The 19654-nt window shown below is 31.3% G+C and overlaps 1 protein-coding gene across 1 annotated transcript; it reads right to left on the bottom strand.

Moving 5' to 3' along the window:
• Positions 1 to 218: 218 nt before the first annotated feature.
• Positions 219 to 1877, bottom strand: LOC149943473 (uncharacterized). Its single transcript, XM_090176106.1, has one exon. The coding sequence runs from the start codon at positions 1875 to 1877 to the stop codon at positions 219 to 221; it is 1659 nt and encodes a 552-aa protein (XP_090032232.1).
• Between the last annotated feature and the right edge of the window lie 17777 nt (positions 1878 to 19654).

Below are 19654 nucleotides of genomic sequence, written 5' to 3'. Positions count from 1 at the left end.
ATATGAACATGTAAATCCAAGATGGCCGCCAAGATGGCCGCCAAAAATACCCCCCCCCCCCAAAACAACCCCAAATGTTTTTCCAAAAACCAGTTTTTGACCTTGGAAAAAGTCATCAAAATATTTTTGTTTTCAATCTCAAATTTGTAGAGGATAACTAAATTTGAACATGTAAATCCAAGATGGCCCCCAAGATGGCCGCCAAAACAACCCCAAAATTATTTCCAAAAACCAGTTTTTGACGTTACGTAGCGAATGAAAATCACAGCAGCATAGGCTTTCATACTAGCGTCGGTAAATCCGTGTAGCTCCATTTCGGTTAAATTTTCTTTATTTTCGCTAAAATAGCATCTTGGAATTTTTATCTGATTAACTTCTACCATTTCTTCGCACCATTGGCCAAACTCGTGTAGTACTTCTTGTGGAAGCAGATCATCCCAGTTCCAATTTGACTTCCATAAATTTTGGAAAATGCATTTAGCTCTAATGGTATACGGAGCTAATATTCCCACCGGGTCAAATATTTGCGCCACGCTACTTAAAACGGACCTTTTGTCTTTAATGCCATCGATAACTGTTTTGGATAATTTTTCTAAGTCAATGGAGAGTGAATCAGACTCCGGATCCCATACGGTTCCTAATACCTTTTGCGTGACTGGTTCTGTTTTTCCTTCGAATTTTATTGTAGCTTCTTCCTTTGCTGTGGCTTCTTCCCAAGCTTTCCGCAGTTCCCCCGAGTTGGTTTGCCACTTGCGCAATTGCATCCCTGCTTCCTGTAGAATTCTCGCTGCGTTTTCAGTTTTCTTAAAGGCATTTTGGACATTTTCTTGTCCACTCACGTAGTCATCTACGTACAGGTCCTGGTCGAGTGATATTACCGCCTCTGGCTGCGATTCTAAATATTTTTTTATATGAGTTTTGACTGTGGCCGCTAAGAGGAAGGGGCTGCACTTAACACCAAAGGTTACCCGAGACATACGGAGTACCCTAAATTCCTTTTCTCTAATCCTTCCATAATTATCTTCTTTGGTCCATAAAAACCTTACCGAGTTCTTTTCTTCGGCTTCCAACTCTATTTGAAGGAATGCCTTGGCAATGTCTGAAGTAAATGCCACTTTGTGAATTCGGAACCTCAGTAGTAATTGAAGGAGGTCCGGATTGAGGTTGGGACCGGTCGAAAGACAATCGTTTAGAGACCTTGCTCCGTTTTCTTTAGACGAGGCATCAAAGACCACCCTAAATTTAGTAGTGGCGTGTCCTTCTCTCTTAACCGCTTGATGAGGTACGTAATATGTCCCCACTGGTGAATTTCCTGGTTCCGGAACTTCTTCCACTATCCCCTGGGCGAGTTGATCTGATATAACTTCATTGTACTCTTCGTAGAATTTAGGATCTCTCTTGAAGCTTTTGACGAGACTACGCATTCTTTTCTCAGCTACCGCTAAATTGTCTTGAAGTTCAGCCTTGTCTGTGGTCCAAAGCAAGTTTACGATGTAGCGCCCATTTCGCATCTTGATTTCATTTTCGAATCTTTCCATTATTTCATCTTTAGTAGGATCCTTCTCTTTAGTTTCTTGTATACCGAGCGATTCTAAACTGAAGTAGTGGCTAAGTTTGTCCGCTAGGATATTTTCTTTGACGTTGACGTTTAGAATTCTGACTGCGTAGCTTCCCACCGTAGTGCTATTAGATTTTTCGGGTCCTTGTAGAGCCCATCCCAATGATGTTTCCACCGCAACCAGAGAATCTCGCAATCTTTTAAACTGCCCCGTGGCAAATTCAAAATAGTAATCACCGCCTATCAGAATCTCGATATTTTTATTATTCGTTGCCATAGTGTGAGATCTATCCGCCATTTGAAGACCCTTTTCTTCCATTAATTTTTCTATTTCTTCCCCTCTGGTAACCGTCACTGCTTCGCAGATAAATGGTACTTCTACCGCGGTTATTTCAAGCGGTTCGCTGGAATTTTGAATATTTTCTAATGTAACCTTTACTATTTTTCTTCTTGCTTCCGAGGGACGCTGATTTCCGAAATTATAAATTTGTAGTTCACATTCTCCTACTACTGGTAGTTTTAATTTTCGAGATATATCCTCTTGGATGAACGTAGCCTGACTACCGGGATCTAATAAGCATCGTACTACTATTCCGTTTCCCGTTATAATTAAGTTCAAAACTTAATACAAAGTTTTCACATGGCTCGTTGGTTGTCTGTACGATAATGGCGGCGCCCAGTAAACGTTTCTAAAACGAGGGTATTTGTTGACCTTGTTTTTTCGACAGGTAGGGGGGCCCGATTAAGTTGTATAATATCACTGTAAAAACCTAATTGCGAGTAAATTTTTTTATTATATCACAGTTGAAATGGGAAAACGCAAGATGTCTCAAAAATCGCCCCCTTTAAAAGTTAAAAAAATGAAGTTATTTATGGGGAAACCAGAATTTAAATGCGATTCACTCGTTGATAATTCGTGTTATTTTGACCCGCATGTTGAAAACACGCGTTTAAAAGTATGGAGGGATTTACCTTTAAGGAAAAATGTTGGATTTGTCAAGATCTATTTCTATACAGGAGAATTTTTAAGCAACATTTAATGAACCATTTAACATGTAGTTTTTCGAATAAAACACTCACTAATAAAAGAGTGTGTGATTGTTTAAATTCAAAACACCAGAAATACACACTCGAAGATGAACTATTAGACGATCAAATTATTGATTATTTGAACGAGTTTAACGTAAAAAATCAAGAATGGTACGATGATTTAGTAATCGACGGTAAGATTCAACCTTCGAACTCAAATGTTGAACCAACTAGTAAAGAAGAAAGTATAGATTCGAATATTCTTAACATGGCTGAAGAAACGTTGAATTCTTTAATGGAGTCTAACCCTGTACTTACAAACGATTTGAAAATGCCGAGCGATAATCAGCTGGAAGCACTTATTTATTTTGAAGAATATTGTATAAATAATCAAATTTTAATCCCCAACAACAAAATGGAAACTTCTATTGAAGTATTGCAAAATCTTGAAAAAACTTGTAAAATGATTTAAAACATGTAAATAAATCTTTTTTCTATATAATCCACTGTTATTATTTTCCTACGTAAGATTTCTTTCAAACAAAATTCAATAACAATTTACTTTTGAAGATACAATTTTTTATAATATTTAATAATATTTATTTTGCCAAAGACAAAATTTGTAGGCGACCACAGAAAGTCTATATGTAACGGATACCATCCTAGTACAAACCACTTAATTAGATTAAAATAAATAAAATTTTACTCGAATAATATCATTTTTTGCGAAGAATTATAAATTAAAAATAAATTATACAATTCATAAAGATTTAAAAAAATATGTCAATTCCAAAAATCTGTACAAAATAAACCATCCAAATTAGGAATATGAAAAAAATAATGGTTGTAAAAAACTAGAAATATTATAACGATATAATTAAAAATATTTATAATTACATTATTTCGTAGAAGTTTTTCTTCTTAACTAAAAAATGAGGTATTATGTTTTAGGCTAAAATTTGTAATAGTTAATTACTATAATTATAAGAATATATTGTAAAATATAAACCTAAAAAATTATTTAATTTTATACTCTCTCTCTAGTTCCTATACATTAAATATCTATCAATCCTTTTATTAAAATTTTTGCACAGTGTTTTGAGATCAAGGATGATTACATACCGAGCTTAATTCGACTTCTACACAAGTTGTATTTTTTTATATACTACATATCTTAATATATCTATTTATTTATAACTGTTTTAACCAAAAATATCTTGCTATTAACTAATTGAAGATAAATTCTCAAGTTTTTATTTATTTTGTGAGATAAATATAAATATATAAATTAGTAAAGAATTTAAATTAGAATGCTGAGAGTTAAAATATTGATCAAATTTGTGTCAAGGTGCATTTTTTAATACTATCACATATTTAAAAACATTTCTAGAAATGATTAATCAAATAACTATGTCTCAAAAATAATTAATTTCTTATAATTATAAATAATAGGTGTAACCTTCTAACTTAATATCAAACGTAAATTATAATACATCATTCTCGTAAATACATATCCTTTAAACATATTAAAAGACTGATTTCAAATTTAAAACAAAAATGAACTATACTTATTTTTTAAATTATAAACCTAACCTTGGATATATTATACATTAAGTATAGTAAAATGTGTATTATCTTTTTAGATATGCGTATTCTTTTGTATAAAAATAGGGCGTTGTCAGATTAAAAAAATTACGGTTAATAGTATTACACATACAGTCACATTCTGTATAAAAAGGTGAAATTTTCCATGGTAGGAAAGCACACTGACTGACAAATTTGTTTCGTTCCGGGGACGTAGTTCAAATAAGACAAGTGTTTGAACATTTTTCTTACATAAAAGTGAACTAGATTTTAAAAAAATGGAAATAAAATTTGTAAAAATATCAAAGAATGCTTTCGATCCAGTTCGCGCAACCAAATTTTCAGCAGGCTTAGATTTAAAATCTGCATATGATTATATATTGGTTTCTGGAAACAGGTTGTTAATAGAAACAGATTTAAAAATTTTACTTCCCGAAAACACCTATGGTCGTATTGGTAAAATTTTTCATAATGTTGTAAAAATTTAAGAAATCAGTTCTTAATTTACCATGTTTAAAAAGCTCCACGCAGTGGTTTGGCCCTTCATTACGGAATTGATGTTTTAGCCGGAGTTATTGACATAGACTATACTGGACCAATTGGTATTGTTTTAATCAATCATGGGAAAGTTGATTATAAAATTTTAAGAGGTGATAAAATAGCGCAATTGATTTGTGAGATAATATTTTATCCATCAGTAGTAGAGTGTGAAGTATGATTAACCAAGACTTTACCTAAAGTTTTGACATAATATACTATTTCTTGTTATTAAACAGAAATTTAAAGAAACGGAAAGAGGATGTCATTGGTTCGGTTCAACCAACTAACACAACTTAATGTTTATAATTTAATTTATGTAAAATAATTAAATAAATATTTAACCAACAGTTAAAAAATGTTTTATTTTTTAATTTTTATATAAACAAATATTGGTTTATATGATTATATATAGAATTTGTTAAAATAGAGTTAATATAATTTTATTACAAGAAAACAACAATGTATAAATACAATTCCGATTAAAAATTAACTGGGTATATATGACCAATTCTTTCTAAATCAGATCATCCCTACTATGATTGTTTGATGAATATAATTATTGATAAAATAAGAGAAGTCTCTCCAAGTTTAGTAATAAAAACTCAATAACGCATAATTTTTATTAATAATTGATAGCACCAACCTCAAACTAAATTTATATTGCCACACAAAATTATTTAAAAGCTTTAAAAATTATAAATGTGAAGCATGAAATATTTCACTGAGTTTGTAAAAAACTGGGATCAGTTTGAATTTTCTGAAATAAGTTGACAACAAAGATAAATCTAAGCGTAAATTAAACTTAAAATTAGGTAAATGAATATTGTAAGGTACCAGAGTTTACGTACGCCTTATTATCTGGAATTTTTAGGCATCTTAACTACTATAAGCGTATTAAAACTTAATTTCATGTATTTGTCCGCGTGAAAAAATTTGCATTCGTGAACTTTTCTCTTCGTGTATTGAATAAACGTAACAAATTAAGAATAAATCGTTCTTATCTTATCTTAGTCTGTTTATTGTATTTGTACATTTTCTGGTTCAATAGGCTACAATACGTTTTGAAGATGACATATGGAGTTATTTATCTCCCGTCTTTTAATGTAAACAACCTATATTATGTGTAAACTATGAAAAACATTTATAATTACATTTATTATTACCACTATTATAATTTCTAGAAGGCTGTATTTTTTAATTTGAATGGTTTCTTTATTAAGCGTACAGTCAATGGTTTGTATTGTCGCTTGCTTATGCTTTATTTTAATTATATTTATAATTAATTTAATTGGTACAAATATTAAATAATGTAAAATTTCGTTACAAAAATGTATGTATGTAGGTATATTGCATTTTTTAATACATACAGCCATCTATTATTATTTTACATTTTAGCGTATACGTCATAAGATTGGTTTAAAGACTTAGTTATTGGCAACAGCAAATATAATATATATAACTTAGATTAGTCAATTTATCATTTTCACAAGCTCGTTGGTATTTTATAACGACAAAACGATCGTTAGGTTTCATGGAAAACGAAATTAAAAGAAGAATTTTATTTAAAACCGGCACTCTATGAACAAATACCAAAAATTTTGATTTTTATGGATTTTGCCTATTTCATTACTTTTGACACATAACAGAATAAAATCTGTTGACGACAGTCGAAAAATGAGTGTTGAACAAAATAAAGAATTGTGTAAGGAGAATGAATTGTTGTCACTACAGCATACAATTATAGAATTGAAAAAAACAGAAACGAAAACTTAAAGCGGAATATATAGCAGAGAGAATACTCCTTGAAAGTGTATTACCTTTCATACGAAAGTAACCTTCTTACGAATATTTGCAAAGGTTTTCGGAAGAAGAAAGATTATTAAGTTAAGATGAATTATCCACCTGGGGCTTTTTTCGCGCGACAGCGGCTGGAGTGTTAATTGTTAAATGCCCTTTCTACGGTTTAATTGTTGAAAGACGGAAATATTGTGATGTACCATTAATAGTTCGCGGTAATCAGATTCATTTGTGTCCATTTATTCTTGCCAAATTGGAAATGTAAAATAATATTACAAAATAAGTTTTAAAAAAATTTTATTTATAATTTCTATTTCAAGGTGTAACGATAAAATATTTTTGTGTAACCTGTTTAAAATCGGGTTGTTAATGTAGTTTATATTACGTGGTCTGTTAGAAAAAACAAACCACATTGCGTTTTATACAAACTAGTTTCGCTTTGATTTTTGTTGGCGAATAATGACTTATAAAGAAAATAAGGAACCGTTTACGGACTATGAACTGATTAAACATATAAATAAAGAATTGAAAAAACTGAATCGAAAACTTGAAATGGATTTGATTGCACAAAGAATGATATATTTTAAAAAAGAGCATAATTCTCACGAAATGCTTTTGGAAGGAGCCCCAAAAACTGGGTTCTTAAAGGCGATAGACGATTTAGTGGTTTTTATTAATAGCGTGTTAAATGCTATTAACGATAGTTCCTTTGTGTCAACAAAAAATGTTGTAAAATATTAATAAAGTTTTAAATTTTAAATCAGAGTTTTTATTTTAGAGTGTGATAGCTAGAAGGATGTAAGACATGTTTTCGGAAAAATGATATTTTTACAAGCATATTTAATTTCAGGTTCCGAGTTGAAAATTATTTTATAACATTGTATTATTCATTTTTGAGTTTTATATTAAAAATAAAGTTTTTAAAGCAACCCCCTCATCGAGGCGGAGTTTCCCCAACTGTCTTAGCCGGCGGGCTATCTTGGCGTGAGGGAATTAATGGATCATTGTTTAAATGACGTACAATATTTAAAAAGTGTTTTCAGTTTGTAAATAAATAATGTATTCTCTGTCATCACATTTAAATAAATATTTATTAAAACAAAATTTCATAAATTTACTACTTAACAAATTTTATATTTTCGCAATAGTTTCAAGTTTTATAAAACAGTTTTACACGAATTGAGCACACTGTCACGAAAAACATTTCAAACTACCAATTTTGCATAGTTTTTAGTCATTTACACCGTTCTCGAGGAAAACAAGTTAGACGAATGATAATGTCGCACAAAATTAACAATCTCGATTTTTTAAATATATTTTTGTCTGTAAAAAAGTACAAACCTCCTTGCCTCAGCCAAAATGTTTAGTAAATATGAAATAAGCCAGCTTGATAAGGTTTAAAAAAATATTTATTCAAAGTAATTTCAAAAGTTTACAAACTTCTAAATAATTTCAATTTTTCATTATGTTGATAGCGTTGTGTAAAAAATTCGTTCAATTTTTCCTTGGATGTTAACCCTGTAGAAATTGGATTCGGGTGCTTTCAGTAATATCATCCGTTTGAGTAACTTTTCAATAAATCTTGGCACATAAGGATTGAAATTATTTGTATAATTGTATATTTGATTGTCAGTTTTGCCGTTTATTTAATTTACCAATTTCTTTGATGTTTGACGTTTTGTGACCTATCAAAACACTTGCTTGTAACTTGCATGGTGGTTTGTAAGGTTTATATATTCCACACACATTTTTTTAAAGTTTGAAACATTGGTTTTTTAACTTTGAAACATTTTTACTGTTTTCATTTTAGGAGTTTTTCGGTAGTTAACTTTTCTTTTAGACACAATTATAAGTATTGAAAACATGTTCAAAAATAAAAGTCTTTCAAACTCATACTACCTTTTTTATTATTCAACGTAATATTTTTAGTCTAAATTACAATCAATTTAATATTTATTTTATCTTTTGTTTTAATTAGACCATTAAATGTTAACTAAATAATATTTTTTATGGTACTCTTCGACCGATATTTTGCTAAAAAATTCATTATAAAATGCTACAAAATGGTTTAGATTTCTTTCGATCTAGACTCTTAATTAAATTATTAATTAAACAATAGACCAAAACCTTCTCGTTTAAGCTAGAATAGGGTTTTTGATTTGAACGATACTCGCACGGTATATTACCACAGTTCTGCTTTAAAACAAATTTACATCTCGGGTAATATTTTGCGGGAAATTTTTAAACGATTGTATTCGTACCAATTCAGATCGCATTGGGCTTAAATTCCAAGGATTGTTCGTTATGCGTAGCACGGGAACATTTTCTGTAGATTCATCCTGAACAAATTTGCAATTCGGATACCGCTGTATATGAATTAGTAAAGGATGATCACCCTTTCTCCAACTGCCAACTCGTTTACATTTAAAAAGGGTTGCCTTAAAATTTGAGTTGAAACTCTTTATCCTTTTACTTTCAAAATTCATTTTTTACGTATTTTACTGACCGTCAGTCATCGGAAAAGATTCTTTGATAAATGCTGGATGATTATAAAAATCAAGAAAAAGTTGCTGTAGTCACTCGTATCACATGATGGTTAAATGTGACTGGCGTCTTCTAGCGGTATTTCCCAAAACTAAAGTTTTACAAAGATTTGTAATATTATAGGGCTGTTTAAATCAGCTACCTGTTTTTGAGCTAGTTCTTAATTATGCCATTTGTTTTCAAAACACCTGCCACCAAATACCTCATGTTCCGATAAAATCCGTAGTTATTCTTCAATAATTCGGTCTATTTGTTCGTTGCAAGCACTCATCTATTTACAAAAACATTACATAAATTTACCCAATATTTATTTTAATTAGATAATAAATGTATCGATATTATTCCCATTAATAATAATAATCACCTAAGTTAATACCTAAGGCACCACCCAATGGTAAATGAACTTACACTTTGTAAATTGAACTTAGTCAAAATTAAAAAACTAAACAAAATGATATTAATTACGCAATATCATTGGAATTTACCAAAAATTATTCAAATAAAAAATAACATTTGAATTTCTTCAAATTTATATAAATGTAGACAATGTTGTTTCTACTAAATTTATTTATTTCAATTAACCCAAGATACAAGAATTTACCAAAATGTATTCGAAAGTTTTCAATTTATTATCAAGTCAATCATAATAATTTCAGTTAATCCAATAATATAAGAACTTACCCAATTTAATTTGATTTAGCCGAAATGTATTCAAATTTACCCATTTTATATGAAATTGCCCATGGTTTTTTCTTCAAATTACTAATAATATAGAATTTATCGCTACAAAGATACATTAATTTGCGCTATTTTGCAAAACGGTGCACAATTTCTTTCAAAAGAAATAGGATTGATTTACACTGATGATAAAAATGTTGTCATTGTTCCATGTTATTTAATAGAACCAGTAAATCTTGAAAGATAAAGACTTTATACTAAAATAATTTAATATTATCTCACCTGGAAAGACTCTAAAATTTAATAATCACATAATTTGCAACATGTTCTTAAATATCAAACTGATGGACTGTTACTTTTAAATTGACAATTGCATACTACATTAAAACTCACATTATGGAAATGTTTCCTAATGCGATATTCTACTATAATCTTCATAAATACCGCAAAAATAATGTAATTCATAGTATGTCAAATCTGTTATAATATATTTTACATTTTAAAATTCAAAGCCCATTTGATATATTATTATATTGAAAATGGTATTTAAGCTGGGTCTATTTATCTAATAATGTTCTTTTGGCATGTAAATATTTTACCTAGGACACCATTATTAATATGTTAAATTTGCTATGATCAACTTTAAAGGATTATTTGTATAGTATGTGGTAAATCCAACTATCGGAATAAATAAATTGAACTGATTGTTATAATTGTAACATACAATACACATTAATCAAGGCGATGGTCAATAAATCCTATTGAATCACAGAGAAGTGAATTGTGAACGTTCAATAACAGACCGTAAAAATAATACCTAATAATAAGGTGAACAAGCTCGACAACATGATAACATTCCAGTTTTACCACAGGTTCGATTGACTCCATTTTCATCACTTTTACCCACAGGTAAAACGACTAGAAGTTAATTACCTATCCATTAATAGTGTGGCCCCCGGCTAGAATGTGTTTTGCGATTCATATACTCTTCTCTCGGTTAAGTGGAACTTATTCTTGCCTTGTTTGAAATATTTTACTAATTCAAGCATTCAAAGTTTTAAATAACACTAAACATCGCGATAACGACATTAATTCTTATAAGATTTAATCATACGATTATTGCATAATACATCCAAACATGATTTTGTAGAAAATATACTAAACGTTTCGTATAAGTGTAAATTTTCTTGTCTTATGGAGTACATTTAACAGTTTTGTAGGACTATGACGGAAATATTTGTCCAAAAAAATAGATTTTTAAATAAAATTATAATTTTTCCAAATGTGGATCTTGGTATTGGAAAGGATATCTACAATTTCCACGTTAATTGTAGATTTTCTTTATTATAGAACTAGAACGTCGTAAAGATCTTGTATTCGGAACGAAAATGGTTGTAATGTAATATAAGTTAAAACCTTGAGCCGCCAATTGCTAATATTGTTTAAATCTTCAATGTTTGTAATAGAAAGTAAAATAGTTGGTGGAAAATTACCGTGCACATATAAAGAAAAATGATATTGGGTTTATAAGCGATTGTTCAATGATTTTTATACATCAAAAACAACAAAATCATAATCAATTCAAATTGAAATATTGAACAAAGGCTATTTTATTTAGAACATCAAACTAACATTTGTTTCAAAATATCAAACTTATTTTTTTTTAAATTTAAATCTCAACAACTTGACAACAGATACAAATATTATTTACGGATAGAGGAATTTATAACATTGATATTTAAATTGTTATAAACTAATTAATTTTTCTTTTAATAGAGCTCAAACTTATTTTTAATGAATCTTTTGATTATTTTTTCTATTGAATTATTATTCTTATTTTTGTTTTTGGTTTAATTTAATTTAATTTTTTAATTAACTCAATATTAAGTTAGTATATTTGTTTGTGCTGTCTTGTTTACCAATATATATAAACATCCTTTTTTATCTGCAAAGTTCGTTTTGGTTAATATAAATTATAATTATTATTGAATATCTTCAATGAAAGTAAATGGTTGTTTTGAATTTTTTTTAACAAATATTAAAAATAAAATTTAAATTAATTTTTAAAATATTTTTATAAATAGAATTCCTAACATATTTAACATTAGTTGAAAATGTAAAATTCGCTCTGCAAACATAAAAACCGAATATTTCAATTTTAATAACAGACAGATGAAATCAGAAGCGCATTGTGAATTTAACACAATTAATAATGACACGTTAATTAAGGTTTAAAATTAAAAAAATAATCGATTTAAATATCCTCTTTTTCAAGGAACATGTTTCTGCAATTAATATTTCTATTTTGAATTCCACAGTTAATGTAAAATTAAAAAACGTGTACTTAACAGTTGAAATGTCTTTGTGATTGGGAATACGATAACTGATCTGTTTTTAAAACTGAAATCCATAAATAAAACGGTTATATGATACAGGTTAGAACATGTCGTATAATTAGTAAATAATAATTTAAGCTAAATTGTTCATAATCTGATACCTTGGATTGAAAACAGAATATAATTAGTGTTAATTAATGTTTAGTTTTTATCTAATTATTAGAATAACAAAATCTAAGACCGTTGCGCCCGTACGTTCGAAAAAGCACACAAGTTCAACAAGTGACGTTGCCTGTTTAAACACGTAAATAATTCCCTCTATATAAAAACATATACGATAAAATTAAATTGTTTTGTAATTAACATTCGATAGTGTACCAAGTTACACTTATTATTTATTAATATAAGATAAAAGTATTTTTGAGAAAATTCACTTAATTCTAGTGAGACATTCCAAATCTTGCTATTTTTTTAATAATGATTCTTATATTTTTTATCTTAATTTATAATAAAAGCTCTTAGAGATAATTGATTTATAGAAACTACGATTACAATATAAAAATACAAAAATGATACTGTTTTTATTTATTTTTACGTTTTTAATAATTAAATTTAAAAACAAGTTGTTTATATTCAAAACCAAATCCATTCCATTATTAGCAATGACGCTGTTGTTCAAATGTAATGTGTAGGGAGAATTCAGCATAAAAACCGCTCTTTTAACTACGTAAACACATTGCATCAGCATAAAATCAATTAATTTGTTAGTAAATATTTATCATTATATTAATTTAATTATACTAATTAACAATTACAAGTTTTAGCCCGAATTTCAAACCTGATACCTAATTTCGTAGTAAAGAAATATCTTCTACGAATTAAGGTAAATATAAATATATTTAATTGTATCCTTATAATATTTATAATTTTGTTAATGTTCTATTTTTACAACCTTTAATTTTTTTTCATATTAATAATTATCTCTTAGTTAAATAGGCTATTTTGTACATATTTGTGATTGTCTTATTTTTAAAAAATGCTTATTAATTGTATAATTTAATTTGCAATTGTTTAAAAAATAATTTTATTGGTGTACATTTTTTATCTTATTTATTACACTATCCTGGTAGCCAATACATTTAGTCTTTTGCGAAAGAAGTATTATTATTATTATTACTATTATTATCAATAGTTGTTAAGTATTATAAACGATTGTATCTTCAAAAAGTAAATTGTCAATAAGCTTTGTTTTTAAAACCATTCATTTTTATTTACAATTTTTTTTCAAATTAGAGGATTTATTAATTATCTAGCGGTTGTTTGTAAAAACCAGTTTTTTCTTCTCACTGGCTCTGTTGAATGTCTCCTGGCGAAACGTGATCTGGGTTTATAATTTTATCGTTTTACCGCGGAGATGTGTTACAATGTAGGTGACAAGATAAGGGTAAAATCGATTTTTATAAAGATTTTTGCGTTTGAAAGTGTGATAGTCAATTGTTGAAAAATCCAAACTAGTTTTACAAGGTTATAATGAGTGGATAAACTCTACACGTGAAAATAATTAAGGGGTGGGTATCAAATTACTTCTAGAAGGCTAATGCAATTGAATGTTGAACCAGTGCTATCCTAGAGGTAGTTTTAATTTATGAATTTAAAGATATCGCTCGCAATCAGGCAGAATTTCATAGAGCGTGCTTCTGGTAACACTGTTCAACAGAAAGTTAAAATTATAAATCAAAGTAAGTCATATTTAATTTAAAAATAATTAAAATTATTGAACTTTATTTTGTTTTCATTTAGCCACCAATAAATACCCGTTCGTTTACTGTGTATAGTCAGAGAAAAATCTATCCACGTGTATTCACAATGTTGCTATTTTTAATTTAAAAAAAGTTAATTATTTTTTATTTATTTTAAATAAATGGTTTTGGAATTCTTATTGATTATGTAATTTAAAATGTTTTTCCAACTTTATAATATATTACTTTACTATTAAAAATTAACCAGACATCCATTTGTGTAAAATTATAGTCTTTCGAGTTGCAAAAGTTAGTGCTCGACAGTCGATTAATTTTTTTCCATGAATAAAATAAGCTCGGCTATATTTCAATATTTATTTAAATAACCAATAGTTTAATAAAAATTGCAAAATGTTTAAATAATTGAAAGTGAATAAGCCTATTATTTAAATAAAAACAAACAATTACTTAAATAAATACCGCTTTTATTCAAATAAATGCATCGTTGCGTAAAAACATAGTTAAATAAGTTAAAATTATATTCTTTTTCCCATCCTTTTTTAAAATAAATCGGAAAATTTGTGGATAATGAATAAACAATTGCGAACACTTGCAAAAGTATCAATAAAAACAACATTGTATCTTCAAAAATGTAAGAATTATTTTTATATTGGTAAAGTAATACGTTTTATTGTAGGTGGATAACATTATACTTTTGAATTGCTTAAAAAGTAAATAAATTGAATTTTTTCATAATACATTAGTGACTATATCTCTGGCGGATATCGCCCGATTAAGTTCATTGTAATGTTTTTAAAATGTTTATTGATTGTTTATGTAATTAATTTATTATTTTAAAATAATTGTTTTTCGGATTTTTTATTTGATTATATTATTTTAGAATGTATTAGTGTACTATTGAAAACCAATTTCCCTGATAAAATTACACCTTTGTATTGCAAATGTTAAAAACAGTGTATCTTCAAAAATAAATAAATTGTATTTTATTTCGACCGGGGTAAAAAATAAGGGGCTATATCTCGGGCGGATATTGACCAGCAACATTGTAATTTGTTTTAAAAATGTGTATTGATTGTTTATTTATTTATTTCCAAAAAGTAAATAAAGTTTAATTTTCAACAGGGGTAAGTTGGATATCACGTGATTGGGTGTGGCCAAAAGTTGCCAAGGCTATAAAGCGAAGGTCGCGAATTCGTTTCCCCATCTCGCAATTAACTAATTAGCATTTTAAACGGCTAAAAAACGAAAAAACGAAAAAAAGTGACACCAAAAGTAAATAAGTTAATGTAGTCGGTGGGGTCACATATTACCGCCGATATCTCGGTCCGAGCTTGTCCGATTGTGTCCAAACTTGTTGGGGTGATAGACCGAGGCTTAGGGGTGGTGGACAGGGGTCAAGCGTCGAGGTCAAGGATCATCTTCAAGGTGAAATTTGGGATTGAAAACAAAAATATTTTGATGACTTTTTCCAGGGTCAAAAATTGGTTTTTGGAAAAAAGTTTGGGGTTGTTTTGGGGGGGGGGGGGGGTTATTTTTGGCGGCCATCTTGGCGGCCATCTTGGATTTACATGTTCATATTTAGTTATCCTCTACAAATTTGAGATTGAAAACAAAAATATTTTGATGACTTTTTCCAAGGTCAAAAACTGGTTTTTGGAAAAAAAATTGGGGTTGTTTTGGCGGCCATCTTGGCGGCCATCTTGGATTTACATGTTCAAATTAAGTTATCCTCTACAAATTTGAGATTGAAAACAAAAATATTTTGATGACTTTTTCCAAGGTCAAAAACTGGTTTTTGGAAAAAAATTTGGGGTTGTTTTGGGGGGGTTATTTTTGGCGGCCATCTTGGCGGCCATCTTGGATTTACATGTTCATATTTAGTTATCCTCTACAAATTGTTTGTTGACTTTTTCCAAGGTCAAAACCTGGTTTTTAAAAAAAAAATTGGGGTTGTTTGGGGGGGGGGGGGTTATTTTTGGCGGCCATCTTGGCGGCCATCTTGGATTTACATTTTCATATTTAGTTATCCTCTACAAATTGTTTGTTGACTTTTTCCAAGGTCAAAACCTGGTTTTTGGAAAAAAATTTGGGGATGTTTTGGCGGCCATTTTGGCGGCCATCTTGGATTTACATGTTCAAATTTAGTTATTCTCTACTTACTTATGTTCGCTTTTACGGAAGCTCTCAATGGTTTTACCGTACCTCGGATTCCCCGCTGCATGTATTTGTACCCCTCAGTGTCGGAACCAATTTTTTTTGTGTCTTTGGGCGTTGGTGCATTCGCGCAACAATCATGTATGGCCAAGGCTGTTAAAATGGAAATTCTGAGTACCGTGGCAGCTATTGTTAGCTCGATAACTTGGCCCCTGTCATTTTTGTTGGAGGTGGTGCTATTTAAGAGCGAAATTTCGGTGTTCACAATATTTGGAGGTTGTTTGGTATTAATGGGTTAATTTATGTTGAGCTTCGCAAAATACCTTGAAACCGTCGTATTCTGATTTTAAAATGAAATTATTGTTTTTAAAGGAATGAAAATGTTTTACGGGTCAAAGATTGAGCAATTGGTCAAGATTCATTCTCTTAGGTTATCAGCAACGAATATAATATCGAGTACCATCGGTATATATAGCGGTATTCCAGCGTACCAACTCGAAGTGAGCAGAGATTATGGCGCGCGATTGAAAATGGTACGAAGACTTAAAAAGATGATCCAAGTTTAAAAGCATTCCGATTCAGAAAGGAATATGCTTATTAGAATTCGTGCACATGCGTTTCGAGGATATACTCGAACGAGTGATTGACCTGCTTGGTCTCATCAAACGAAGTTGAGGTGGTGTCCTTGCTAGTATCCAAGAAGAATCGCGTTTAATTCGCGAGTTAAGTACCGTACGCGTGACGGCGCAACGATTGTGGAGACAGTTCTTCTACAAGTACGTACCCAATAAATGTGCCGGTCACCGATCGCCCATGGAACAAAATGGACCCATGAACCACTTTCTCCTTTACTTCTGTATTCTTTATTTTGATAGGACTTCTTTTGTTTGTAAACCAATTCGGAAAATATTCCGAAAAAAACATTTATCATGTTAATTTCCGTTTATTAATGTGATGTTAGTGTAAATATTGTAAATAATAAGTTTTAATAATTTACCCCATTTAGACCGTTTTTAAATTTAAGGTTAATGAGGTTTAATTAAATTTTCACCAATTCTCTATATGAATGTTTTGAATTTCTTCTCGCCACCTAAATTAACCGAACGTTACGCAAGAAACCCGCAACCAACTGAAGCATAGTGTTACGTAGGTAGAAGGACCACTCAGGAGTATGGGTTAAAATACTTTTATTAAAAACTCTATACAAAGAAATACAAATCTCGGTCCCGAAAGTAACGGATCATCGCGGAGGTTGCGGCTCGGGCTAGCTTTTTCAGCTGGCGACCTTGCTGATACTACTCTGGGGCTGCGCTTTTTCAGCGTCTGTCCACCAGAGAAGGTCACGAACTAAGACCCCGAAACCAAGGGATCCTTGCCGAAACTGGACGCGTGGGCCCCTTTTAAGGGCGGTGAAAACGACCAGAGCGCCTCTCTTCCCACCTAGCGGTAGCGTCGTTTGGAACAAGTATTTCGGGAGGGTTACTGGTTTTGCTGTTCCCGTCGGGTAACGCGACAATAGAGTGATCCAGATGCACTACAGAACGGTGGTTAGATTGAGGGGCCCGGAGACGTAAGGGCCCACTCGAGTGCCTCGATGGGGGGTTCAAATCGTTAATAGGTGAAAATGTTTTTAGGCCTTGACGGGGGGAGGGGAGCGCAAATTGAAAGGGTCCGTGGTTTACGCATTGTAACCCGGCTATCAGTTTAAGGCATTCTAAGTCGCTAAATGACTTGGGCCTAAGGTGATGCCTTGAATATTAGACTAGCTGATCATTGTTTATTTATACAATTCGCCCCGGGCCTCACAAAAGCTTTAGGCGGTCCTGACATTAGACCAAATAATTCTTCGCTTATCCGCCTTTAGTGTAGCGCTAAGAGGGTAAAAAGGTTTTAAAAGTTGACGTAAGATTATATTCTACATTTTCTGAAAAATAATTTGCATTTTCAGTTTTCATAGAGCCACGTAGAGGTCAACACAAGAAGCTCATTGACTACTGGATTTTTATCTGCTCAGCAGACGATTTTCCTTTATAAAAACAAAGATTCTTATTAACAGACGAAAATTCAGCTGGCCGGGAGTGTGGCGAACTCCTGTAATCCCATGTGTCTGGGAGGCCAAGATTTCTGTTGGGCTGTTGAAGACGACCGCCGACTCACTATCGAGTGGCTTCCGACACTAGTGTCCTGACCCTATCCGAGAATATCCCCTCGTTGCAGTGGCCCTAAGGCTGTCTAACACAGGACGAGAGGACTTGATAGTCCCAACCGCCGTTTCTAAAGAAACCGTTGGAAAAAAATCCAGCAGTTCATGAGCTTCTCACCTTGGCCCCTATACTGAAAGGACTAATTCGTGACGGATCTTTTTTGTTACCCAATTGTATAGCAGTTGTTCGGGTTGTGGCGCTCGATATGTATCGGAAGGGTATCCAATTAACTTATTCGACAAGCTGATTTTTCCTACGTTTTAAACGGTTTAGTAATTGTCCGTTTATTGTACAATATTTTATTTAACCGCCGTTTTCATGATAAATTTTAAGAGGTTTTTATAGCATTTTGATGTTGAACAATTTACAGAATCAAAGAAACGGTAACGCAATCAGAAGTATCGGAACCAAAAGTGTGCTAACTCTAGCTTTGCGTCCTTCAAAATATTTTCTGAGAGCTAGTCTAACAATAGACTACATAGCCTAGTAGTTGACAAAGTACTAGCAAATTTTAAATTTATTCTATAGCCTGGTGCGATTTTCTCTCTTTTATTTAATCGCCCGTATACATACGTTCTAAAACCTAGGAGGATGGAAGTTAACTGGATGTGAAAATAGCCCCCGCGTATGGAACGCCAAATGTGTCACAATTTGCCCAAATTATGCGCGTTGGAAAATTCGGCACGCAAAATCGCGTTCTCCAATCCGGGCACAGAAAACAAGTTTTTAACCAATCAAATGCGTAAAATTTTTGCGTGCAAAAATATTTCGATGCGTGTCAAAATATTTCGGAGGGTTATTTATAAATACCGAGTCTTTTTAACGCGCAAGGCCTGTAAGCCAATGAATTTTAACTTTACATATCAAAATTTAAATTCAACCAATTAGGTTTGAATTGAACGTAAAGGCGGAGTTTAGCGATAGTAGAAAACATTTCAGCACGCCAAAACTTTTAGCGCGCAAAATTGGTTTCTTGCGGGTTAATTTCTTCAATGTCATTTGCACTTTCCCATTGCTTGATATTTGTAAACGAGCACGCTATTGGCTTATTTAGGACACGCCCAATTTTTGAAATTAAAATTTTGGCAGGTGCGCAAGATTTTAACGCGCTAAATTTTCACCCGTTAATAATATTTTTGGCGAGTGCAAAATCTTACATTTTGCATTTCATAACGCGACAAAAGCAAAATTTAACGCGTTATATTTCGTTTCGACGCGCAAAAAAATCGCGGTCATCAAAATATTTCGACGCGCTGAAAAAAAAAGCCAATTCCAGAAGCCGCGCGTCAAAAATCTCTTCCGGCGTGCAAGAAACTCGCTTCCGGCGCGCAAGAAAATCGCTTCCGGCGCGCAAGAAACTCTCTTCCGGTGCGCAAGAAAATCGCTTCCGGCGCGCAAGAAAATCGCTTCCGGCGCGCAAGAAACTCTCTTCCGGTGCGCAAGAAAATCGCTTCCGGCACGTAGTAAAAT

This window comes from Leiobunum rupestre, chromosome 5 (assembly GCF_980474605.1).
Source record: "Leiobunum rupestre chromosome 5, qqLeiRupe1.1.hap1, whole genome shotgun sequence".
In the NCBI taxonomy this organism is placed as follows: Eukaryota; Metazoa; Arthropoda; class Arachnida; order Opiliones; family Sclerosomatidae; genus Leiobunum; species Leiobunum rupestre.
The sequence above is the reverse complement of the archived record's forward strand: the minus strand, read 5'-3'. Positions and strand labels throughout refer to the sequence as shown.